Raw genomic sequence first — 27,044 nt, 5'->3', positions numbered from 1 at the left:
ATTACCATGATGAGCTTCAGGTTGTTACATCAGGAGGTCAGACGGCTGAACAGTTGATGGTTTTAGCAGCGACTGCATCTGATGCTCTTCCTTCAGTCCATTATTCACTCACTTTAACGAGGCTGGACTTTAAAGGAACTGTCAGTCATTTGGGTGTAAAATCTGGACTTGTTTGGTGTGAGCAAACTTTGATATCACAAGCATATAGCTGACAATCAACAGTCATAAAAATATTTAAAAACAACAATTTATACTTGACGCATGTAATGGTTTCATATAGTCTTAGTTAATGATTCATATTTACTTATGCTAGAATGTACTTGAGCTACATGATGTTGTTTATTAATAAAAAAATATATACACAAAATTGTCACTCATCCATAAATTATATCCTGATTTCCACAAACAGAATATTGTTCATATTCTGAGTGAAATATTAGAGGAGTTTTTTATGTGATATGCTTATACAACTTTCCATTTATATTCATCGCATGGTTCAGGAAATATGTAATGTATGCTAATTATTGAAGACGAGTAAATCATCATCAGTTAGGTTTATTGTCATACTGTAGTTGTTACAAAAAGCTGCAATGTTTTTTTTCTATTTATTTTTTATTTGTTTTAACAGAATAAACTAATTAATGTGCCATTAAAAAAAAAAAAAAAAAAAAAAAACCCAGGTAAAATGACTGACATTTATATGTTCATAATGCATATATGTAAATTTTTATTATAATGTATCATTTAAGGATACTCTTCTCACAGATCCATTTAACACTACTATTACATGGAAAATCAAACCATGCTAATGAATAAGTAGTAGCACAGTCTTCATCTGTTCCCAGAAAGCTGTTTGGCTGTCCAGGTGCCCAGAACCTGCATCAACAGATCAGAGTTATATCAGAGCTGCTTTCTGTGTGATATGATACTGACTGAAAATCATTTATTATATACTGTAATAACCAGTTCAGTTCAGTGATTTCTCACCAAGAGGTCGGTGTGCTGCCATCAACCCATTTCCATCTGCCCTCCACTTCAACATCAGTCAAACCAATCCAGAAATAACCAAAACTACCAGTAATGATCTTCACAAAATCCTGAGAAGTCAAACAATAACATGATTTATTAAACACACACACACACACTCACTCTCACACACAGACACACACAGACACACACACACACACTCTCACTCTCACACACACACACACACACTCACATGTGTTTGTTTTTGTGTAAAGTGTGTTCATCCCATAGCTGTAATGGTTTTTATAATGTAAAAACTGTATATTCTTTCGCCCTTCACCAACCCTACCCCTAACCCTAACCCTCACAGGAAACTTTGTGCATTTTTACTTTCTCAAAAAAACTCATTCTGTATGATTTATAAGTGTTTTGATAAATGGGGACATGTGTTATGTCCTCATAAGTCACCCTCTCCTTGTAATACCTGTGTCATACCCATGTCATTATACAGAGTTGTGTCCTGATATGTCACAAAAACATGCCCACTCACACAACCACACACACTCACTCTCACATACAGACACACACACATGCACTAACTCGCTCTCACAAACAGACACACACACACACACACACACACACACACAAAGGGACATCCCTTTCCTAACATCCAATAACCAATCTATTAAAATATCAATATTTAAAGAAACCAATATATTAAACAATGTTATATGGCCTCTTTAGGATACATCTCACTTAAAATTGTTGTTTTTACCATTAAATCATGGAAATGTATCAGCTGATTTTTCACAGGCTTGCAGGGTCCAGTGATTTATGGTTTGCTGGGACTAAACACACACACAAGCATTGTGGTTTACAAGGTCTAACATAGTTTACTAAGAACTTCATAAAAAAAAACTGATAGTATTTTTGATATGAGTAATCCATCTTTAGGAACAGTAGGTTTTCAATTTTAAGGTTTGGAGCCTGTCATATTTTCTGCTTTAGTTCATGTAGCATGAAAAGCAACACAAAGCAATGTACTTGATTTGTTGCCTCTGTTACAGTTTTCAAAGATGAGGCAGTGCTCTTCTTTTGTGCAACACAGTTATTTCTGTATGAAAGTATGAGAAAGACAGTTTAGATCGGCAACACTCTCTGTAGCGTGTGCAAACTCACTCATTACATACTGATCGCTCTTTCACTCTACTAGCGTCAGTGACCAATCCCAAAGTCCTTTCAGGCAAGTCGTGCCACTCGGCCGCCATCTTGGTAACGCCTCCGGGCAGCTATTTCAGAATAACAAGACCAGCTCCTATCTAAATGAATGTGCAGAGAGTCAGAACTGCACTTTCACTGGTCACCGGGACATAAAAACAGCATGTATAGAAACAGCAGTGAAATATGATAAAAATCGCTGAAATAATTTGATGACTTTGCCCAAAAATAAGGTTTAAAATGCCTTTTTCCCCACAGATTATACCTTTACTACGCATGCGCAAGGGTTCCTCAACTGTGCGCATATGTCAGTGGAACCAGACGATAGGCTTAAATGTTTCTCGGCTTGACTGTTAAAAGCATATGATTGGCTTTCCAGCCGGAGGGGGCGGGACATGTGCACACAACCGCCATCTTTGCCGTTACGGGTTTTCCTTAAATATATGTATTGAGGATTGAGGAAGTGAGATGTCTCTTATAAACTGTCTCTGCTAATCCTCAGCCGAGTGTACAGCTTAGGGTGCCCTCTATTGGTGAAGCTGAGTTTCACAACAGTAACACGTTTTCTAAAAATACATCACAACAGTATTATCACCAAATGCATACAAAATTCACAAATGCACACAAAATTCATAAATACACACACAATTCAGAAATGCAAACAACATTTAAAAATGCACTCAAGATTCACAAATGCACAGGACAAGATTCAGAAATATATTTCTGATGCACACACAAATATACCTTGATTTACAAACTGCTTGAGGTCTGTGAACTTCACTGCATTTTTTTTAAACGGGGAATGATCAGCAACCAATCAGATATCTCCCGTGGGGGATTGTTTACTTCTAAGCCAATCACATGAACCCGTTCACACGGCGCGATATGCCTGTGTCGCGAGCGCGAGCTAGCGCGGTGGAGTTCTGTCTTTCAGTTGGTTGAGACCTCAACATGGCTTCTGGCAACGACAGGGGAGCGGTATAACTTAAAGTGTTTAGTTAGTTATCTCCTTGTTATGAGACGTTGTTTAATTGTTAATGTTAACCGGTTTAATTGTGCAACTATCAACATAAGCTAGCGAGCTGGCTAGGGTCAGGCTAGTATCTTTCCATAAAGTTGACATTCTTGTGAATACATTGCAATTTCTGTATCGGTGTTTGATTGTGTATTTAACTAAACGTATCTGATTTACAGCTTGGACTGTCTAGTTGTGCTTTTGTCGTTTGTGTGTTTTACTGCAGTAAAACAATAAAAAAAACTGCTCGTTTTCTCTATTGCAATATTCCTTTTCATGAAACAAAATGTTTTTGTTAGAGAGCAGAACAATTTCAGGAGTTTTGTTAAATCTGCCTTATTTACTCTGTCCTTATGTTGATAACATTGAAAAGCTGTGAAGACCTTGTGCTTATACATCGAGCATATCAATAGAATGTCATCTGAATTCAGCGAATTCATACTTCCCTTTATTAAATGATTATCGAATCTAAACTTTTTTGCAGATATTCTACAGGATGAGATGTGTCTCCAGAATGAGTTTATTTGGCCCCTGACCCAGTAAACGTGATGCTTAACTTCAATATTTGTTCGTCAAGATGTTTAAATTGCCTGTGATGTGTGCCCACATTGGTTTCACTGCAACTGTGTCCAACACTCAAGGAAAGACCGAAGTTAATCTGTCCCAGGGGCGGACTGGCCATCTGTGTGATCTGGAGAATCACAGAACGGCCGGTACTCCAGGACGGCCGGCGGGCCGGCCCACCACGCACGCAGTCATCACCTGTTGGTTTTTTTCCCCCACTAATCTGTTTTACACTCCAGTACTGTAGGTGGCAGCAATGCACCTTTAAGTTGGATGCCAGCTGCACTATTTCTTTTACGGTCTATGGCTGCACAGGCCGTGGCCGCTAAATAAGGAGAAGAAGAAGTGGAAGAGTAGGAAGAAACCATCAGCAAAGACGTTCGATTGAAGAAGCATAGAAATAAACAATCAATATGCATAACGCGGCCGCGGGTAAAAAACGGAAAGAAAAGGGTGGGGCTGAGAAGGCGATCGCGAGAGAAGATTAGATTCTGAAATATTGCAGCATAGACAGCAGCAGCACCTCGCAGTTAAATATTAGCAGCAGAAAGACAGAAAGATGAGCTGGTTCCACAGGCAGATCCAGATCCAAGTATGGAACATGAGAGGAGAAAGAGAGTTACTTGCTAGTGATGATGTTAGGAAGTGATATTCAGGTTGCTACATTTTTAATGATTACAGTAGTTAAAACAGATAAACTTCAACATTTTAGCTATAAAATGCCACATGCAGTAGCTAATATTAAGAAATAAGTTGTGCTTTTACTTTTAAAAATGTTGGTAACGTTACAGTTAATGCTTACATACTTTTAAGATTTGAATACAGAAGTTACATTTGTAATGGTGTGTTTTCATTTAGATGTGACATTATTATCTGTGCACTAAGATTAATTACTGCATAAATTAATTAAGATTATTAAGTAATAAATTAATTTTAAGACAGCATGGAATAGATTGTATAATATGCTGTTATAACATATTTTATAATCTATTCCATGCTATCTTGGAATAAATCCTGTTTTTTTTCTTTAAATCCATTCCATCATTTGTTTATTCTGGTTGAGCTTAGACCAAGAGCAGAGAAAGACCAGCTCAACTTTAAATTACTTTAAGCGCCCCAATGTCACAGTGTCTGGGTTGTTGTTCCCCGGGGTTCCACTAGATGTCCTCCTTCTCACGGTGTCTGTCCCAGATCACTTCCTGTTCCCTTATATGGTCACCTTCCTCCTTGTTGCGTAATTGATTGTTCCCCCCACCTGTCTCCTGTTTCCCCATTATCCTTCTGTGTATAAATACCCAGTCTGTCTTAGTCTGTGTTACGGAGTCCTTGTTTAATGTTTATGTTATTTCATGCCCGTCATCCTTGTCTTGTCTTGCGTTAGTGTCTTGTTTATGTCTGCTTTGATCTTCTGGTTTTGACCCTGCCTGGACTGTTTACCCTTTTGGATTATCCCTAATAAACGACGTACCTGCAAATTGGTTCCTTCTCCTGTGTTTCCCAAAACACGTTACGTGACACCCAAGTCACAGCCTAGAGTTTTTTTTTTTATTATTTTAACACAACATCTAGTCAACATCAGTGCTATTGCTATAATTTGGATGGTATAGTATCATGAGCCACAGTTAAAGTCTTGTGACACTCATGCCAGGCGTCATTGTTGTTGTTGTCAAGTTTCCGTGCGCCAATTGCTTTGGACCGGGCCTAGTCAAAGTCCAGGGCCGATTTTTAGTCCCAGTCCGTCCCTGATCTGCCCCATTTGTGAACCTTGATGTGCACACTCTCATGTTGATTTATTGTGATCATTTTTTTTAATGTAATGTAATAAGTTTTATTTCTTTTATAGTTTTATTTTATTTTATTATGTTTGTTAATTGTAATTTCTATTTGATTGTAAAACTGTGTAAACTGTAAATAAAAACACTAGTTAGAGGTAGCAGAAAGACCTGTATTGCCAAATATGTTTGTAAAGATAATTAAATAATTTCTTGTAACAGAAAGAGCTTTCAAGTACACAGATACAACAACAGCAGTACACTGAACCAATTACAGTACAGTAAAATAAAATACACAGATATAATGTACATGGTTGTATGCACGTGTGCTTCATACAGCATAACAATATAAATTACATGACATACATTATTTGACATTTGTCAACTGCCAAATTCATAAATAAACTCATTCTTGAGACACATCTCATCCTCAACCTGATCAAACCCCAATTCACAAATTGCAATGTATTACTTACGACTGTCTGTTTGCGAAGGGAGTCAGAATTAGAAACACCTGTTTCACTGTGGTAATTTACCCAGTAAAGCTTTTAAAATAAAGATCAACATATGATGTTTCCTCCTCAAGCACAGTGAAGTCCAATTTGTCAACTTACAGTCAACAAATTACAGTGATGTGTACGCACACTTGAATCAGTCAAAAACTAAAAACAAAAACAGCATCCAATTTTTTCAAAGTATTTAGGGGCGCATGCATATATATTATATCACCATAGTCCAATACTGGCAAAAAGGTACTTTGCACTAATCGTTTGCGAGCAACAAAGGAAAAAAAAAATTTCAAACGAAAATAAAAACCCAATCTTGGTCTCAATTTCTTTAAAAGTATATCAATATTTGAACTAAAAGTACATTTATCATCCAGCCAAATTCCAAGATATTTATAGGATGCGACTCTCTCAATCAGAATACCATCAAATGATTGAATCATAAAATCATTTAGTGATAATCTGGAGCGTGTGAAGATCATGTATTTTTTTTTTTTATTCATCACCAATTTTAGATTATCAAGTGAAGTCAGAAATAAAATTAAAAGCATTCTGTAAGGAATCCATTGCCATTTTGATGGATGAAGCCATTGTATAAATGATAGTATCATCTGCATAAAAGTGTACTTTTACGGTCTCTAATCCTACACCAAGTTCATTTATGTAAATAGAAAATAAAATTGGTCCCAAAATTGAACCTTGAAGGACACCCGTCTTCACTAATAATGGATTAGAAGTATAATTATCTACAGACACAGATTGAGCTCTTTCAGTCAAATAATTTGAAAACCACTTTAAAACTGTACTACTAAAACCTACACATTTAAGCCTTTGCAAAAGAAGATCATGATTCACAGAATCAAACGCTTTGGATAAATCAATAAAAAGTGCAACAGATGTTTTTTTTTAATCCAATCCAGTAATAATGTCATTTGTGACTGACATTGCAGCAGTAATAGTACTATGTCCATGTCTAAAACATGACTGAGTTTGACTTAAAATATTATTATACGATAAATAGTGCTTTGACTGTTCATTTACCAGGGATTCAAACACTTTGGTTATAACAGATAGTATGGAAATAGGGCGATAATTATACAGCAAAGTGCCATCTCCACCTTTCAGTAATGGATGAATTTCTGCTGACTTCCATGAACTTGGTATCAAAACACTACTTAGACTTAAATTAAAAATAGAAGCAATCGGTCTTGCTATCAAGTCCGCGGATAATTTTGGAAAATAAGGCTCTATTTGATCAGAGCCAGCAGATTTTTTACAATCGAGAGTTTGTAAAACCTGGGATGGAGAAATAGGAAGAAAATTAAAATGGTTTATTTTACTACTTAAAGGGATGGCCATATTATCTTTATCGTCTACAAGAATACTTGAATAAGTTGTTGAACTTGAGCCTACATTATTACAGTGAAAATTAAAAGCTTCTGCTATGTCACATTTATCCTTAATTTCTTCCGTCTCTGACCTTTAGTAAATCAGGAACTGCTGGAGGGGGAATAGACCCCGTTGATGATTTGACCAACTTCCAAAATTTACTAGGATCATTAAAAAATGTATTTATCATGTTAAGGTAATACTCACTTTTTGCATTTTTTATAGTTTTTGTACAAATATTCCTTAATGCCCTATATTGTTCCCAGTCACTAGCATTATTAGTTTATTTTTGCCTTAGTCCAGGCAATGTTTCTTGCTCCAATGGAGGAGGATATTGAGTTATTAAACCATGGATTATCTTTATCGCGGACTCTTAATCTTCTTACAGGTGCATGCTTTTTTATCAAGGTTAAAAAGTTTGTTTGAAAATACTTCCATGCCAGATCAACATATGCCATATCACAGACATGGAACACTTCACTATTGTAAAAATCATGTGAAAAGGCTTACTCACTAAAATGCTTATAGTTTCTTCTAAAAATGAACTTGGGTTTAGATTTAGGAAGTTTACAATTTCTAACACAGGCTACTGTACGATGGTAACTAACATCATTACTAAATATTCCAACTGAAGAATACTTTTGTGGAGAATTTGTAAGGATAACATCAAGCAGAGTAGACTTTTCCATATGTTTTAAATTCAACTGAGTTGGATAGTTGATTAATTGCTAAATACTTAGGCCATCACAGAAGTCCTTAAAAGCTTTTGAAGTTTTCGATAACCAGTCCCAGTTTAAGTCTCCCAATAATACAAAGTCATTGTCTGAAGACATTTTCAGATAGTCCGACAGCAGTGTTAAAGCTTCGTGAGATGCCGATGGTGGACGATAGCATCCCATTACTGTAAAATCCACACCATTAGGAAGATGTAACTTAATTACAGACAATTCAAAACACTTTGGTTTACTGATCGAATCAATCCAAGTGCAGTTCAATGCCGTTTTGACTTAGATCGCAACTCCCCCTCATTTACTGGTACGATCTGTCCTATAAATGTTGTATCTGTCAATGTTAATCATATAATTTGTAATCGTTGACTTCAGCCACATTTCAGACAAAACCATTATGTCGCAATGAGTCACATTTGCCCTGCTGCGCACATTTAAATGAATAAATCTTAGTCCACTGCTGTTTTTTAAAACTGCTGTTTCACATAAGTTAACATTACAACACAAAATTAGGGCCAATAACTGCACAAAAGCCCGAGCTGCTACCTCGGATTGGGGCGACAGACCCTGTCAAACAGTCACTTAATTCACAAGAATGTCAACTTTATGGAAAGATACTAGCCTGACCCTAGCCAGCTCGTTAGCTTATGTTGATAGTTACACAATTAAACCGGCTAACATTAACAATTAAACAACATCTCATAACAAGGAGATAACTAACTAAACACTTTAAGTTATACCGCTCCCCTGTCGTTGCCAGAAGCCATGTTGAGGTCTCAACCAACTGAAAGACAGAACTCCACCACGCTAGCTCGCTCTCGCGACACAGGCATATCGCGCTGTGTGAACACGTTCATGTGATTGGTTTAGAAGTAAACAATCCCCCGCGTGGGGTGTGTCCTTGTGATTGGCTAAAACAAGGGATATATCTGATTGGTTGCTGATCATTCCCCGTAAAAAAAAAATGCATGTGTGTGTCGAGCCAAGTCAGGGGAGTCTCAAAATTCACACACAAATGCAGTAAAGTTCACAGACCGCAAGCAGTTTGTAAATCAAGGTATATTTGTGTGTGCATCAGAAATACATTTCTGAATCTTGTCCTGTGCATTTCTGAATCTTGAGTGCATTTGTAAATGTTGTTTGCATTTCTGACTTGTGTGTATTTATGATTTTTTTGTGCATTTGTGTATCCTGTGTGTGCATGTATGAATCCTGTGTGTGCATATGTGAATGTAGTGTGTGCATTTATCTTTTTTGAGACTCGTCTAGCTCCATAGGGTAACATTTGTTTCCGATTATCGATCAAAGTTAAAAAAAAAATCCCTGTTAACACAACATGATTTAGTTGACTGGATTAGAAAATAATAGTTAATTTCCCCTACTTATTAAAAAGCTACGTTCAGAATCAGAATCAGAAAGAGCTTTATTGCCATGTATGCTTACGCATACAAGGAATTTGTTTTAGTGACATAAGCTTCCAGTACACAGAGACAACAACACACAGACAAAAAAAAAAAAAAAAGAGATTTACAAATTGGCAAATAAATAAGTGTATAAACTATTGTGCTATAAATGGTAATGGAATAGGATTGAGTGAGATGCAGGAATGTTCTAGGATGGAGGGTTAACAAATAAATATAAGGATTTTGCACGTTTATAAGCATAATTGGGGAACATTTAACTGTTCATGAGGTAGATTGCCTGGGGGAAGAAACTGTGCTTGTGCCTTGCTGTTCTGGTGTTTGCGGCTCTGAGGCGCCGGCCAGATGGCAAAAGTTCAAAGATGGGGTGACTTGGATGTGAGGGATCCAGAGTGATTTTCTGAGCCCTTTTCCTCACTCTGGATGTATACAGTTCTTGAAGGGTGGGCAGGGGAGCACCAATAATCCTTTCAGCAGTCCGAACAGTTCTTTGTAGTCTTCTGATGTCTGATTTTGTTGCTGAACCAAACCAGACAGTTATTGAAGTACAGAGGACAGACTCAATGACGGCCGAGTAGAACTGTTTCAGCAGCTCCTGTGCGGGGTTAAACTTCCTCAGCTGGTGAAGGAAATACAACTTTTGCTGGGCCTTTTTAACAATGGAGTCAATGTGATTGTCCCACTTCAGGTCCTGAGAGATGGTGGTTCCCAGGAATCTGAATGACTCCACTGCAGTCACAGGGCTGTTCATGATGGTGAGTGGGGAAAGTGCAGGTGGGTTTCTCCTGAAGTCCACGATCATCTCCACTGTTTTGAGCGTGTTCAGCTCCAGGTTGTTAAGACTGCACCAGACAGCCAGCTGCTCAACCTCTTGTCTGTAAGCAGACTCATCACCGTCCTGGATGAGGCCGATGACTGTAGTGTCGTCTGCAAACTTTCGGAGCTTGACAGAGGGGTCTTTAGAGGGGCAGTCGTTGGTGTACAGGGAGAAAAGCAGAGGGGAGAGAACACATCTCTGAGGGGCACCAGTGTTGGTGGAGAAGCTGTTTGATGTGAATTTCCCCAGTCTCACTGTTGCCTATCTGTCAGAAAGCTGGTGATCCACTGACAGATAGAGCTAGGAACAGAGAGCTGGGTCAGTTTGGTCTGAAGGGCTGTTGGGATGATGGTGTTGAATGCCGAACTAAAGTCCACAAATAGGATCCTCACATAAGTCCCTGTTTTGTCCAGATGTTGCAGGATGAAGTGCAATCCCATGTTGATTGCATCATCCACGGACCTGTTTGCTTGGTAAGCAGCTGTTTGCTTGGTTCATAGTGAGCATCATGAGCATGATAAACATCAGACGGACACGACCTCAACATATAAAACAAATGACAAAGTGCTCATTCTGGAATCTGAAAAAAGATTTATGTTTTTATCCCTTGTACAGTTATTCATTGTTTATATAACTTAGTTATAGTGTTTTTATTCCTACAGTAGCTTACAATGATTTCATTAAAAGCATTAATTTTGAAGCAGGTAATGTTTAAACGGTGATTAAATTAACAATTTATTTAGCATACAACAGTTTACATGGAAACGGTAATAAACATATCAAATCATAAATAATCAAATCCATTTCTGATACTAATAGGTTCATGTTTAATAATTCCTGAACAATAATCTGTCACAGTGTCTGGGTTGTGTTCCCTGGGTTTCCACTAGGTGTCCTCCTTTTACACGGTGTCTGTCACCTTATCATTTCCTGTTGTCTTATTTGGTCACCTTCCTCCTTGTTTGAGTTAATTGATTGTTCCCCACCTGTCTGCAGTTCCCTCATCATCCTTCTGTGTATTTATACCCGGTCTGTCTGAGTCTGTGTCACAGAGTCCTTGTCTTATGTGTGATGCTAATCTGTAGTCTTGATCCTGCCTTGTGTTTTGTCTGTTCATGTTTATTGGATATTCTGGTTTTGACCCTGCCTGGACTGTTTACCCCTTTTGGATTACCCCTGAATAAATACCATACCTGCAATTGGTTCTCTCTCCATGTTTCCTGTATCACCGAACGTGACATAATGTTCATAAAAAAATAAGGTATATTTTGTTTTGGATCAGTTATTTGTTTCATCAGTGTGCAGCACCTAAACGATTTAAATATATTGCTTATACTGCCCCAAAAGACCGAAAACACTGCAGATAACACCTGATGTAAACATTAATTTGCATACACATAACATAAAAATGAGTCCCGTTTGACTGATTTGCTTCAAATAGAGTGATTTTAGTACAGCGGATTGAAAGTGTCTCAATGGTGCCCTCTGCTGGTAGGGTTTAGTAAGATGGCGGATCGAACACTTCCGGTGGCTTCACTGTCTGCTGGAAGTTTAGAACGTGATGAGTGGTCCAGTCATATATAGATCAGTGGTCAAGACACATTCAGTAAAGGGATAGTTCAACCAAAAATGAAAATGATTCCATCATTTACTGACCAGGAGATATATATATATATTTTTTTTATATGGGGACCAGAAACAGTTTGGTTAACTACAATCAATAAGTCATGCAGACAGTATTTCACGTTATGGTGTTAAGCCAAAAAGCTGATGTTGCTGATCAGCCACCTAATGACTGCTAAAATACAAAAACAAACAGTACTATGACTACTGTTGAATCTTATGATATATTGTATCCGATGTTCTGTTTTTAAGTTGGGTTGCACAAAAGCATTTGCTAAATGGGTAATTTCAAATGTAAACCGTAACCTGCATCAGTTCATCAACCTCAATGTCCAAATTAGGGTTGGGGCGATAGATCGTCTGATGCGGATGGCTGATAGACAACACGGTGTTGCACCGGCATCGTGACCCCCCACCCTTTGAATGCATGATCGCTTTTTAGTTTCAATAACACTTTCAAGATTCGTGATCAACTCTATTTATACTGTGAAATGGCAGTACTTACCACACATTTTACAAGATATGTTTGTCAGAGTGGTATTGAGAATCTGCAAATCATTCACCATTGTCCTCAGACATCTCTCCATACACCATGTCTTCACTGGACGCAAACAGTAGCCGTGTGGTGCTGTATCACCTAAAGACTTCTGCACTGGACACGACCATTGAAAATCATTTTAAATGTGTGTCAGCACATCATAAATAGAACACAGAAGTATACTGTCAGGGATTTGCGTTGTCATGCTTTCAGTCTAGACCGCATCACTAATTATAATGAGTTCCTTTTCAGTCAGTCACGTTCAATGTTACGAATGGGATCTTGCCCGAGAGCCCAATCACCTTTGAGTGGTACAAAACGAGCCAATGGTACACAAAGTAACTTGGTCTGCGGGATTTGCATCGCAAGCTCCGCCCCGCAGAGCGGGTATATAAGGAGCAATGCGAGCAACTCGCATTCAATCTTTCCCTTCGGAGCCGAGCACATCCCTTGCTGCAATCACCGGAGTGTTACAAGCAAGAGCTGGTGTTGGTGTGATGGCACGATTCAGCGGTTCGTCTGGGTTTCCTGTGACAGCTCCCGCATTCCCCTGAGGTAACACCTCTGAAAGAGCAAATTCCTTTCACAAAAGAGGTACGGGCTGATTTGCGTCTTTTTAAAGATGTCATTTCGCCCGTGTGTTTCTGGGTGCGGTCGATACATCGCTCCTCGTGACGGTCACAATCGCTGTGTCAAGTGTCTGGGCTTCCAGCATGCTGAGACTGTATTTGTGGATGGCTCATGTTCTCATTGTGGGGACATGACCATCTCGGCATTGAGATTGAGATTCGATTACCTTAAAAGGTATAGAGTTCCCTCTGCCACACCACGTTCTAGCTCTTCTTCTCGTAATAGGACTACTTCGGCTGGTGGCCAGGGTGATCTGAGGGTTACCGTGTGGGCTTCCCCGACGAGCCAACCTCCTCGGGCCACACCCCCCTCACATATGCTGCAACCGGTTGAGTTTCAAAATAAGTTTGCTGGACCCTCTCAGGCACTGCTACCGACCACGCTCTACGGGCGACGAAGGTCACTGCGCGTTCCTTGGGTCAGGTGATGTCCACTTTGGTGGTCCTCAAGCGCCACCTATGGCTGAACCTGGCATACATGAGGGAGCCTGACCGGGCTCAGCTCCTCAACTCCCTGGTCTCCCAGGATGGCCTCTTCGGCGATGCGGTAGAGAGCTTTGCCAAGCAGTTCTCTGCCACCCAGAAGCAGTCCGAGGCCATCAAAGAGATCCTGCCCTGGCGGCCCTCTGCTGCCTCCACCCTGCCGCCGGCGCAGCCGCCTCAGCCTGCTCGTCACCGAGGACGCCCCCCTGCTGCCTCCTCCACTCCTGCTCGGCCACAGCAGCAGCCTTCACCCCAGCCGCAGAGAGGAGATGGCCGCAGAAGGGCGGAGGCAACCCGTCTCTGCCCCTAAGCCTGCCAAACGCCAGGCCAAGCGGCGTTCCTGAGATGGGCGACCCAGAGTTGGAGACGTCAGCTCGTCAGGAGATGGTAGCAGGACCAGAATCCTTTGTTCTCGTTTTCTTTTTTTTTCGCCACTGGCCCTGCAGCCGGTGGTACCCAAACCTTCACTAAAAGAGCTGTTTCCTCTACCTCCGGGTCCCAAGAGGCCACGAACGACAGTTGGCGACGTGCTTCCTCGCCGATCTTGTTCTCCTCTCCCCTTGCCAGTTTCCAGGCAAAGCCGGCCCGTAAACGCTCTGCCTTCTCATGCCCTCTTTGCTACTTGGAGTCAGACGAGCACCCCCACTCCGCCCCCGCTAAGGAACGCTGTGCCTCCCATGCTGGGGATGTCTGCTCCACCACGCTGCCCCACCGTGGTTCGATTTTCAAATGCATTTGTCCGATGGATTGGTTTGCGGCGATCAACCTGAAGGATGCGTACTTTCATGTCTCCATGCTTCCTCAACACAGACCAGTTTGCTTTCGAGGGGCAGGCATATCAGTACAAGGTTCTCCCATTCGGGTTGGCCCTGTCTCCTCGACGACTGGCTGATCCTAGCTTACTCTCGAGAGCGGTTGTGCGAGCACAGGGATCTGGTGCTCTGACACCTTGCCCGACAGGGTCTTCAGGTCAACTGGGAAAAGAGCAAGCTCTCCCCTGTGCAGAGGATCTTTTTTCGCGGTATGGAAATAGACTTGGTCGCCATGTTCGCACGGCTTACGAACGAGCGCGTGCAGTCACTGCTGAATTGCCTGAGACAATTCGAGGGGAAGAGAGCAGTTCCACTGAAACTGTTTCAGAGGCTCCTGGGGCATATGGCGTCTGCAGCAGCTGTCATACCGCTCGGGTTACTGCATATGAGACCGCTTCAGCACTGGCTTCACGACTGAGTCCCAAGATGGCCATGGCCTGACCATCACTCCGGTCTGCTGCCGAAACTTCACGCCATGGTTGGACCCCTCGTTTCTATGGGCCGGCGTGCCCCTAGAACCGGTGTCCAGACATGTTGTTGTTTCAACAGATGCCTCTGCCACGGGCTGGGGTGCCATGTGCAACGGGCATGCTGCGTAGGGCTCCTTCAGTGGCATGTCAATTGTCTCGAGTTGCTAGCAGTACGTCTTGCTATGCACCGCTTCAGGGCCCTGCTGAAGGACAAGCACGTTCTGGTCCGTACGGACAACACTGCAACCGTAGCGTACATCAACCGTCAGGGTGGTCTACGCTCCCGCCGCAGGTCGCAACTTGCTTGCCATCTCCTCTTGTGGAGTCACAAGCATCTGAGGTCACTTCGTGCTATTCACATTCCGGGCAGGCTCAATTGTGCAGCCGACGAGCTCTCATGGCAGCAGTCTCGCCCCGGGGAATGGAGACTCCACCCCCAGTCAATTCAGCTGATTTGGGAAAACTTCGGAGACGCTCAGGTAGACCTGTTTGCCTCTCCAGAAAATTCCCACTGCCAGTTGTTTTATTCCCTGACCGAGGGCACCCTCGGCACGGACGCCCTGGCACACAGCTGGCCGCTGAGCCTGAGCAAGTATGCGTTTCCCCCAGTGAGCCTTTTTGCACAGACGTTGTGCAAGATCAGGGAGGACGAGGAGCAGGTCCTCATGGTTGCACCTTTTTGGCCCAGCCGGACCTGGTTCCCCGAACTTGTACTCCTGGAAATGTCAGATTGGGTCAGTGCTTTCCTTTCTTCAGGAGGGGTTGGAACAAAGGCTGTCTCCTTCCACCCTGAAGGTCTATGTGGCCGCCATTTCGGCTCACCATGACCCTGTTGAAGGTAAGTCTCTGGGGAGGCACGATCTGATCCCCTGAAGGAGGCAGACTAGCCCTGGCACTGCTCTGTCCAGTACGTGCACGCCGCACCTACATGGACAGAACTCGGTGCCTTAGGACCTCAGACCAGCTCTTTGTCTGTTACGGAGGCCAGCAGAAGGGAAAGGCTGTCTCCAAGCAGAGGTTATCCCACTGGTTATCCCCGCCTCTTCGGGCCAGTAAGGACCTGCCGCAGCTGCGCCATTCCACTCCGCGGACTGGATGCATGCGCTATTCCCCTCAGGTGAGTTCCTCAGTCAGAACCCTGGGTTCCTCCAGCACTGTTGATGTCCAACACTTGCGTACATGCCCCTTGGTCAGCCCTGTGTGGGACTAGGTGTGTTGCAATTCCCCTTTTTTGGGTAATCCCATGTGTGTATGTCCACAGTACGTCTCTCCGCAGCATGTGTCTTTCCCTTGGCAAGCCCCTTGCCAGCTCTGTCGTTGAAACTTCCACCCTGCGGTCTGGGTACCGCAGAGTTCTTATGTATCACCACCTTCGTAGATACCTGTCTTCTGTAAGTCCTCCCACGGGCAGGCAGCCTGCTAGCATACGTCCAGCTGGAATATGCTACCCAGTGTATTCTGTGTCAGCTTAGGCCCTCACTCATGCTGGCCACCATTCATAACATCGAACGTGACCAACTGAAAGGGAACGTTTTGGTTAACTATGTAACCCTCGTTCCCTGAAACAACGACACGCCTACAGACATATTTAGCTGAGCAAGCCAAATTGAGCGAGCGAAAAGTAGGCCCATTTCGACAGACTTGCAAAATATGCTACTCGGAATTAAAATAAACAGTAGTGCAAGTACAATGCTGTATCACTTGCGGGCGGCAGTGGCTCAGTGGTTCATGTAGGTTGTCTACAAACTGGAAGGTTGGTGGTTCAATCCCCCGCTCCACCTGACCAAGTGTCGAGGTGTCCTTGAGCAAGACACCTAACCCCAGCTGCTTCCGACGAGCTGGATGGCGAATGGCAGACATTGCAGTCGGTGTGTGAATGTGTGAGTGAATGGGTGAATGTGAGGCAAATTGTAAAGTGCTTTGGATAGCCATGTGGTCTGTTGAAAGCGCTATATAAATGCAGTCCATTTTACCATTTTTGTGACCCAAACATCCACAAACAAATGAAAGGCGCTTCCCAAAGCTGGCCACTCTAGCGAGATGTTATCTCTTTATTCCCGGGACATCTGTGCCATTGGAGTGGTGTTTTCTACTGTGGGCTGTCTACAGGCGGTGCTCCAGACTAACCCCACATCATGACAGGTAAAAAAATGTTTATAAAAATTGAAAAAATTAATTATTGCGGCCGAAAAATTATAGAGCTAATTTTTTTGTGCAATTAATTGATTTATCGACTATTGCGTCAGGCCTAAATCTGATGTAGACACAATTTTAGGATTTGTTAGTTGTTTTCCTTTATAAGTTAAAGGGAAAATTGTAGACATTGTTCGATGCCAAATGTATTGCTGTAGTGCTTTGTCAATTAATTTTTCATATATCAATAAAGCAAAAATCTTTTATCTTGAGATAAAAATGCTTACTGGTCACCACTTAGTCACTTATTTTAATAACACAGTTATTTGAGTCTTTCATAGGTTTAGTCCAGTTTTAGTTGACGAAAAGTCAACTTTTAGTCATTACTTTTAGTCCTTATTTTAGTCAAATTGCAGTTACAAACATTTATTTTGGTAGCTATTTTATATGTAGTTTATATATGAGGTCTGAGAAATGATTGCACACTGTATATGAAAACTGAAGAAGTGGAGTGTGCGTGACAGTGAGAGCACTTGTAAAAGCACAATTCCATCAATCCTTTAAGTTAATTGAAAATTTGTGACTTCTGGGAAAAATGGGACATCTGGTTGCCTTACAGGCATCTGGCCAGAGTGCAGCAGATCAGTCGGGTCGAGTGATAAGTCTCCTGCAGGTGAGAATCTAGCCCAAGTGTATTTTGCTATCTGAGCTAGTAGCTATGAGTCTACATAAACGAGTCCTGCTATACCAAACCACGTCCTTGTAAACCATGATTGAATTTACACAAATATGATGCAGAGTTATGAACTAGTAGCTGTGAGTCTACATAACGAGTCCTGCTATACCAAACCACGTCCTTGTAAACCATGACTGAATTTACACAAATATGATGCAGAGTAATGAAGTAGCTTTGAGAAAACATACAAAATTCCTTTTGTAACAAATATATGGTAATGCTAAATTTCCCTTTTAGAATTTAAAGAGATTTTTTTTATTGTTTAAAGTATATTTGGTGAAAAAAATGTTGTCAGTTATGCCATTAGTTTTATACTGTGCACAACAAAAATAATAATCAGCTTGCATATTCAAAAACATGGTCTGTGAAGTGCACTTAATACCTATTCATGGTCTTTTACATTTTTGGGTTGAAAGGGTGCTTTCTTTTTAGACACAATACATTTACATTTAATAAATTTTTCCCCTAAATGACTTTAACCCTTTGAAGTCGATTAACGCATATATGCGTTTTGAGTCATTTTCTCCTGATAACCCCGAAAAGAACTTAAATTACACTCTCAGTTTTAATCGTTCAGATAAGAGCAATACATCAATCGAATCTGTAAAGGGTCTACTTTTTTTTGGATACAGACATAATAACAAAACACCTTTGTGCACTTATAAAATAAAGATAACAAACTATAGAAAAAGCCTGAAATGTTTTTTTCTATAGAAAGCCTGAAATGTCTACTTTTAAACTAAACAAGTGCTGGCGAAAACAAATATTCTGAGATAAAGTAATCCATATGAAAACAACGCAATGTCTGTTTTTCATGTCTCCCTTCATTATATCTAATGTGACCACGCCCCCGCGCTTAACGCGCTATTCAGATTCAAACTGAAGCGCAAGGCTTGAATACGCCCACACAGAAGAAAAAGCAGAGACTGTTCTTCAAGTTTTTATTTTATTTTACTGTTTGCTTTGCGATGAGAGGAATAAGACATAAATCACTCCAAAAAGATGTGATGTGGTTGAGGATTTGAGAAATGAATTTCCTCAGAAAAAAGAATGAAGCACTTTATTCAGCAGAGATCATAAACATGAGTAAGTCTATTTTTATTTATTTGTACTAGTTTTCACATATCGTGTAAACATTTTACTTGTTAGACTTTTTCCAAATACTTTTTCCAAACTATAATTCCTGACTAAATGTATAATCAAGTGAAACATTCTGAAGTTTCTATAACAATAAACAATACTATACCATTCAAAAGCTTGATGTAAATAATATAAATGTGACAAATAGAGATAACTCTAACAAATGTAAAAACAATGCAGTTCTTTCAATTTATTCCCCCTAAAAAAACTTGAAAAATATTATCAGCTCTTTTCAACATTAATAATAATAATAATAATGATGATGATAATAAATGGGGTTTATTTGGTAGAAAATAAGATCGTTAAAAGGATTTCTGAAGGATTGTGTGACTGGAGTAAGGATGCCAAAAAATTTGTTTGAAAGTCAGCTTTGATTGTTCCTAATAAACTGTTTAACTGCTCCCCCAAGTGGATATTAAATTATGTTGTGGGATAATGAAATATATTCTTAATAAACTACAAACATAAAATTATATAGATTTATTTTATTCTCACATTATTTCTTGTAACTCCTCACTCTCAGTGACACAGCTGAATGAGAGGCTCATTATGCAGCTCATTATGCAGGCCTTTGTCTTCTCAGGTGTAAATCACAATGATATTCATGATAGTTGACGCCTACTCGCATATAACTTTTACCAACAAAAAGTGTCTTAGAAAATTTAAATCAATATATTTTTTTCTGTGAATGAGTAAACAAGAAGATTTTCACATAATTTAGAAAGAAAAATTCTAGGCTACAAGCTCCAGTTCTCAACAATCCCGGGAACCAAAGTTATGTATGCGTTTTATGGCCTTATTCAAGTGATTTAACATTTTTAGTTTTTCACTAACCATGCATAACATTTCTTTTCTCAAAAATACAATCATGTACATGCATGCATTTCACATATTATTATAGCCCAGTTTTTGCTGATTACAGTGATATTAGACTTTACCCATTTAGATATTTATAAGAAACTGAGAAAAGCACAAATATCAGGACTTGACAAAACTTCTCCAGGCCCCAAAAATACCCTTAGACTCCAGAGGGTTAATTGGGACTTACAGAACTCATCATAATTATTTTCAATACAAATGTGTGAGTGGCTCACAATATGATTAATACTAATTTAATTCTACCACATCAAACAAAATAATGTCTTCTTAATTAAGAAGCATTACACTATATTTGTGATCATTAAAACATGCATCTCATATCAGAATCAGAATGAGCTTTATTGCCAGGTATGTTTACACATACGAGGAATTTGTTTTCGTGACAGAAGCTCCACAGTACAACAGAATGACAGCGACAGAACATAAAACACATAATAAAAGGATAAAAAATACAAATAAGTAGATAGTGAATGACAATATACAAATTGACAATTGTAGGCAGGTATATTACAAAATGCAGTTATGTACGTACATGTAAATTATGTTCAAAATTTAAGTGTATGTGTGTTAGATAAATAAAGTGTATGTGTATATAAATATAAAGTGTAGTGTGTTCGCCGTTATTATCAGCTGTTCATAAGATGGATTGCCTGAGGGAAGAAACTGGTCCGGTGTCTGGTTGCACAGTGCTCAGTGCTCTGTAGCGTCGACCAGATGGCAACAGTTCAAAGAGGGAGTGTGCTGGATGTGAGGGGTCCAGAGTGATTTTGACAGCCCTTTTTCTCACTCTGGATAAGTACAGTTCTTGAATAGAAGGGAGGGTTGTACCGATGATTCGCTCAGCAGTCTGGACTACCCTCTGTAGTCTTCTGAGGTCAGATTTAGAAGCTGAGCTGAACCAGACAGTTACTGAAGTGCAGAGGATGGATTCAATGATGGTGGAGTAGAACTGTTTCAGCAGCTCCTGTGGCAGGTTAAACTTCCTCAGCTGGCGGAGGAAGTACAACCTCTGCTGGGCCTTTGTAACGATGGAGTCAATGTGAATGTCCCACTTCAGGTCCTGAGAGATAGTGGTGCCCAGGAACCTGAATGACTCTACTACAGTCACAGTGCTGTTCATGATGGTGAGTGGGGGGAGTGCAGGGGGGTTTCTCCTGAAGTCCACGATCATCTCCACTGTTTTGAGTGTGTTAAGCTCCAGGTTGTTGAGAGTGCACCAAACAGCCAGCTCTTTAACCTCCTGTCTGTAAGCAGACTCGTCACCGTCCTGGATGAGGCCGATGAGGGTGGTGTCGTCTGCAAACTTCAGGAGCTTGACAGAGGGGTCCTTAGATGTGCAATCATTAGTGTACAGGGACAAGAAAAGTGGGGAGAGAACACAGCCCTGGGGAGCTCCGGTGCTGATTGTACGGGTGCTGGATGTGTATTTTCCGAACCTCACTAGCTGCTGCCTGTCTGTCAGGAAGCTGTTGATCCACTGACAGACTGAGGTGGGCACGGAGAGCTGATTTAGTTTGGGCAGGAGGAGGTTTGGGATGATCGTGTTGAAGGCCGAGCTGAAGTCCACAAACAGGATCCTCACATAAGTCCCCGGTCTGTCTAGGTGTTGCAAAACATAATGCAGTCCAATGTTTACTGCATCGTCCACAGACCTGTTTGCTCTGTAGGCAAACTGAAGAGGATCCAGCAAGGGCCCAGTGATGTCCTTCAGGTGGGCCAGCACCAGTTTTTCAAATGACTTCATGACTACAGACGTTAGAGCCACAGGCCTGTAGTCATTTAGTCCTGTAATTTTGGGTTTCTTAGGGATGGGGATGATGGTGGAGCGTTTGAAGCATGAAGGGACTTCTCTTAGGCACATCTCCAGCGATCTGTTGAAGATCTGTGTGAAGATGGGGGCCAGTTGGTCAGCACAGGATTTTCAGACAGGCTGGTGTAACACAATCTGGGCCCGGTGCTTTTTTCCTTTTCTGCTTCCAGAAGACCTGGCGCACCGCATCCTCGCTGATCTGAATTGCAGGTGTGGGGGAGAGGGGGGATGCAGGAGGTGAGAATGGTGAGAGTGCTTGATTGGAGAGGTGTTCAGGATGGGTTGCAGGAGCTGTTAATGGTGTGAACGGTAGTTTGGAGAGGCGTTCAGGGCTGGTTGCAGGAGTTGTGAAGGGTGTGAATGGTTTTGTGGGGAGGCGATCAGGGCAGGTGATGGGTGTTCTTTCAAACCTGCAGTAAAACTCGTTCAGATCATCTGCCAGTCGTTGATTCTCCACAGTGCTGGGGGGTGGTGTCTTGTAATTGGTGATCTTCTTTAGACTTTTCCACACTGATGCGGAGTCGTTGGAAGTGAACTGAGTCCTTATTTTTTCAGAATAGTTCCTCTTTGCCACTTTGATCTCTTTTTCCAGTGTGTATTTAGCCTGTTTATACAAGACATTGTCCCCCTTCACGTAAGCATCTTCTTTTCAAATGCATCCTTTATTGTGGTGTAACAGTGATCCAATATATTACTGTCTCTTGTGGGACATGTAACATGCTGTCTGTATTTTGGCAGTTCACGGGAGAGATTGGCTTTATTAAAGTCCCCGAGAATGATTAAAACAGAGTCAGGGTGTTGTTGTTCTGTGTCTGTGATCTGATCAGCGAGTTTCTGTAAAGCTGAGCTAACATGCGCTTGCGGAGGAATGTAAACACTGACCAGAATGATTCTGATTATTCTGATTACCTTTGTATGTGAATGTGAAGGTCAGCTCCTCCGTAATCATAGGTTATCTCTTGGCTTTCAGAAATATGTTAAATTGCAAACAGAGGTTGGATTGCCATTCGCCTCTATTTTCAACATTTTTGCATTAGACTACCCCGTGAATCATCATCATGTGATGCATCGATGCTGTAAAAAAACAAAGGCACAGATTACTTACTTGGTACGTCTCTGACGCTGTCTGAATATCTTCGCGGGAAAAAATTATTGACATCCCAGAACTACAATCCTACGCATTTTCATTGGTCCGTAGTGTTGTCAGTCACAATGAGGAAAAAAGCACGCAACCTGTAATCACTTTTTATTTATAGTTTTATTCTTTTTTCAAATTTGACTCTTTAATTTGAAAATATCTTGTGTAGGAGAAAATGGTCCAGTCCGACGAACGGCGTTTACAAAACTGACCAATTAAAAGAACCTCATGTAGGCTAAAGCAGACACACTGTATTATGCAGCGAAATCTATAAGTTTATTAGATAATAATACATTTCTATTTTTAATATTGAGTCATCAAAATGTAAAAAAAAAAAAAAAAAAAATTCATTTCCCGCGAATAGTTGTATAGTTTTAAATTGGCACATCTTGGTTAAAGGGGACATGCTTCAAATTCATACACATACACATTGTGGTATATAAGGTCTTTTTTTCATTAAAAACTTAATAGGGAGCATTATTTTGAGTCAGAAAACAACATAATAGCTTCCAGAATTACGAGGACACCGAAATGTCTTTATAAACCAAATGTCCTTGTAATGCTGGTGAGTAAGGACATTTGTCCTCATGAACCATATATTCAAGAACACACACACTCACTCACACACACACACCCACACACACACACACACACACACACACACACACGTTTGTTTTTGTGAAAAGTGTGTTCATCCCATAGGTGAAATGGTTTTTATACTGTACAAACTGTATATTTTTTATTAAAAAAACTCATTCTGTATGATTTATAAGCGTTTTGAAAAATGGGGACATGGGTTATGTCCTCATAAGTCACCCTCTCCTTGTAATACCTGTGTCCTACCCATATCATTATACAGAGTTGTGTCCTGATATGACAAAAAAACAAGAGCACACACACACACACACACACACACACACTCACTTGTTCCTCTCTGTTGTTGATGATGATCAGATCTGCTCCTCTCTCTCTACAGTATCTTCTGCTCTCATCCCAGTTCTTCGTCTCAGAGGAAAAGAAGTAAAGACTGGATTGATGGCACCTCCATCCATCTATAAACACAACCAGAAACACCATGAACTAAACTCTGATCCACACCAAGTTAAAAAGGTTATGATAGTCTTAGTAGAGGTGTTTTAAGTTATTTCAGTTATTTGTAATATGCTGTTTATATCTTTTACATTTATCTTGTTGTGGACTGCTAATCTTATTTCTTATGTCAATGAATCAGATACTGTAATTATTTAACCTTTTAACTGTCACCCCCATTTTTTAACATACACGTGAAAGTACACTATTCACACTTAAATTGTTATAATTCATAAACGCTTTTGAATACAGACCAAAAGTCGGTCTCTTTTTAAAGAAGACAATCTGCAGATTATTGCAGAAGTGAAATCATTTAAAAAAATGAAAGCATAAAAAAGTTATAGAAGTTTAAATTTACTGTAAATACATTTATTATTTTATTTTTATTATATTTTATATAAAATAAATATTTTATAAAATGTTTTAATCCAAAATTGCTATAAAAGTAAAGCAATATGTCTAAATAAGTTGTGTTCCAAATTTGAAGTTGATATAAAAAAAATGTAGGTTCATATGCAATTTTGTTTAGGCGTTATACCACAAAAAGCCACCGGGGGCCATTGAAACTCCATTGAATTTTTTGGATGCATTTGTTTGTCACAAATGTATCAATTTCTCTCTCAATATTATGTCTATGACAAAATAACCACCAAATATGGAATCTTGAGACTCAGACCTTTCCAACGATATGTATTTTGTCAAGATTATAAAAAGTTTTGATTCTAAAAGACCGTAATATATTTGGAATATGACCCCTCCCACTGAGGGGGAGGACCACGCTAAAAGATTTTAAAGTATCATTTCCATGGTAACGCAGTGTCTGATTTCAAAATGGTTTTCATAAGATGAATTTGGAGTATATAAGCTTTCAAATGATATATAATTTATGATGATTACTAAAACATGTGATAGGGAAAAAGGAAGCGGAGTAGATTTTTTGTGACAAAGGTCAGAACTCCTCTTATGATGTATATGTTTTGAGGTGCACTCTTTTTATAAATTAATCTTTTACTGTTCCTATATAATTTTTAACAACAAAACATGGTCAAATATCTATTTAGGAGTCTTAGACCTTTCCAACGATATATAGTTTGTCATGATTATATTAGGATATAATTGTAATATATTGAAGTAAATTTAGGCGTCCCATATACGGGACGGTGACATTTAACAGGTTAAGGACTATCATTTTATTCATAATGCCATGCAGAAACTAAATGCATTTATTCATGCTCCCCGTCCCAAATGCAAATTCTGTAATACGAGATTATTTTGCACCATTGGAGCAATTCAAGTGTGAAAGTTTGCAGTTTTTCTTGATTGCTAACACTATAACTCATTCATTTGGTACAAATTTCCAAAACATTCTTGAAACAAAAATGCGTTTCTCAAAAAACTGAACACATAACACAATGTTTTCACACACGTACCAATTTGATCAATGTTTTTTGTTAAACTCTACAACAAATGTCCTCATTATGAACAGGTTTAACATGTTCTCATTCAGAAAACACAAACACAATATAATTACAATATAAAATAATAAACAATATAAAAGCATCACAATATAAAAATGTATTAAAAATAACACATTTCATGGAAAATAAACTTTTCTTAATGCTTATTGCTGAACTGCATCTGCACCCTTGATTTGTGTTGTATTCTCTCATATACATTGATCCATTCCCAAAAGCAGGTTTCTGAACTGATCTCACTAGTTCTCTTGGCAGTGAAGTACTCTGTGTATTTGACCGGTTTGTGTCCAAACTTTGAATAAAAGAGAATGTTTTTGACTAAAATATTTGATTTTGAACTGGAAGTGTAAGTTTGTACGAGATGGTGTGTAGTTTTGAGATTGTGTTTATAGCTGTGAGTAAATGCGAGCATTAGCCACATGACAGATCCAGTACAGTCCACTTTCAAATCTGAGTCTGCTTTAGAGCAAGTTACCAGTTAGACTGAAGAAACTTACCTGGCCAACACTTCTGAAGATCTTTTCTTTCTGATTTCAGCTGGTCTCTCTCTTCTGTGAGGTTGGTGATCTTAGTAAGTAGCTGGTCTCTCTCTTCTGTGAGGTTGGTGATCGTAGTTAGCAGCTGTTGTCTTTCTTCTGTGAGGTTCATATTGTTGGTTTGTAGCTGTTGTCTCTCTGTGAGGTTGGTGATCTTAGTAAGTAGCTGGTCTCTCTCTTCTGTGAGGTTGGTGATCATAGTTAGCAGCTGTTGTCTCTCTTGAGTGAAGGTGGCACACAGTATAATGCGTGCAGTCAGCAGAAGAACACACAGCAGCACAAACACTACTGCAGCTGCTCTGGACCTTCTGATCATCACACCATCACTTCCTGACCATCAACAAACATTACTTTATTACCTTTATTTATCCACTATTATGTGTGATGAAATATGTTTAATTAATCTCAGTACCTGTGAGTTCAGATGACTGGATTCTCGTTGTGTGACTGTCTGTGGTCCTTTTTCCAGATGTTCCTTTTGTAACAATGTCATTTTCACAGATATCATTGATACTTTTCCCATGTTCTCTCTTCATTTTCCCTTTATTAACTATATTTTTGTCAATTTTCTGACAGTTTCAGTGTCAGTAATCTAACAGTAATCTGTGTTGTGTTCCTCTTCTGTGTTTGTGAAGCCACTATTTATGCAGAGAGGAACTGTTTTTTTTTAGAAATGTTTCAAGTGTTTATTCATAAAGGAACTTCAAATCACCGCAGAACATCATCAGAAATATCTTAAGATTGTTGCTTGTGTTTATTTAAATGATGTTCAAATACATTTATTATCATTCACACAGTGTCTGTATAAATTCTTCAGAGGTTTGTTCATTTTGATGCTGACTGGTGTTTGGGAACATTTACGGCTTTTGCAGGGTTCATGTGGATTTTTTAAAGATCCTGCGTGTGTAAATTTTGGGCTAATTCTGTTGATGTTTATTAAACTAAAATATATTTAGTGATCCCTAGTGCAGTTAGCTTACCATCAATATAATTTTTTAATAAAACAGTTTTTGTAATATAATTGTTAAAATAGTTTGAGCAGCCTTCTGTTGCTATGGTTAACTGTCAGGACATCACATTTACTGTAAGTTACAGTGTTTAAAAACTGCTTACATACTGAAAGTGTCCCAGTCCTCAGTCTCCACTGTCAGTCCCTC

The 27,044-nt window shown here is 39.9% G+C and overlaps 1 protein-coding gene across 2 annotated transcripts; it reads right to left on the bottom strand.

Annotated features, from left to right (window-relative positions):
• Positions 1-659: 659 nt before the first annotated feature.
• Positions 660-26,594, bottom strand: LOC127968212 (CD209 antigen-like protein C). 2 transcript variants are annotated; one of them, XM_052569247.1, is made up of 5 exons: positions 26,300-26,594; positions 25,849-26,217; positions 23,712-23,839; positions 988-1,097; positions 660-876 (listed from the first exon to the last, which is right to left on the bottom strand). In XM_052569247.1, exons 1-5 carry the CDS (start codon positions 26,421-26,423, stop codon positions 741-743), a joined length of 867 nt encoding a protein of 288 aa, XP_052425207.1. In that variant the 5' UTR covers positions 26,424-26,594; the 3' UTR covers positions 660-740. The 2 variants fall into 2 exon arrangements, with proteins under 2 accessions (XP_052425207.1, XP_052425216.1); XM_052569256.1 differs by having other exon boundaries at positions 746-876; positions 964-1,097.
• Positions 26,595-27,044: the final 450 nt, after the last annotated feature.

The sequence above is a fragment of the Carassius gibelio genome, chromosome A4 (assembly GCF_023724105.1).
Source record: "Carassius gibelio isolate Cgi1373 ecotype wild population from Czech Republic chromosome A4, carGib1.2-hapl.c, whole genome shotgun sequence".
Taxonomy (NCBI): domain Eukaryota; kingdom Metazoa; phylum Chordata; class Actinopteri; order Cypriniformes; family Cyprinidae; genus Carassius; species Carassius gibelio.
The sequence above is the reverse complement of the archived record's forward strand: the minus strand, read 5'-3'. Positions and strand labels throughout refer to the sequence as shown.

Excerpts from the sequence above, each read along its gene's own strand:
- LOC127968212 (XM_052569247.1), bottom strand. The coding sequence starts at position 26,423 with ATGAAGAGAGAACATGGGAAAAGTATCAATGATATCTGTGAAAATGAC. Across the intron at positions 23,840-25,848 it reads TCTTCAGAAGTGTTGGCCAG|ATGGATGGAGGTGCCATCAA; the intron begins GTAAGTTTCTTC and ends TTGTGTTTATAG. Across the intron at positions 877-987 it reads GGCAGCACACCGACCTCTTG|GTTCTGGGCACCTGGACAGC; the intron begins GTGAGAAATCAC and ends CTGTTGATGCAG.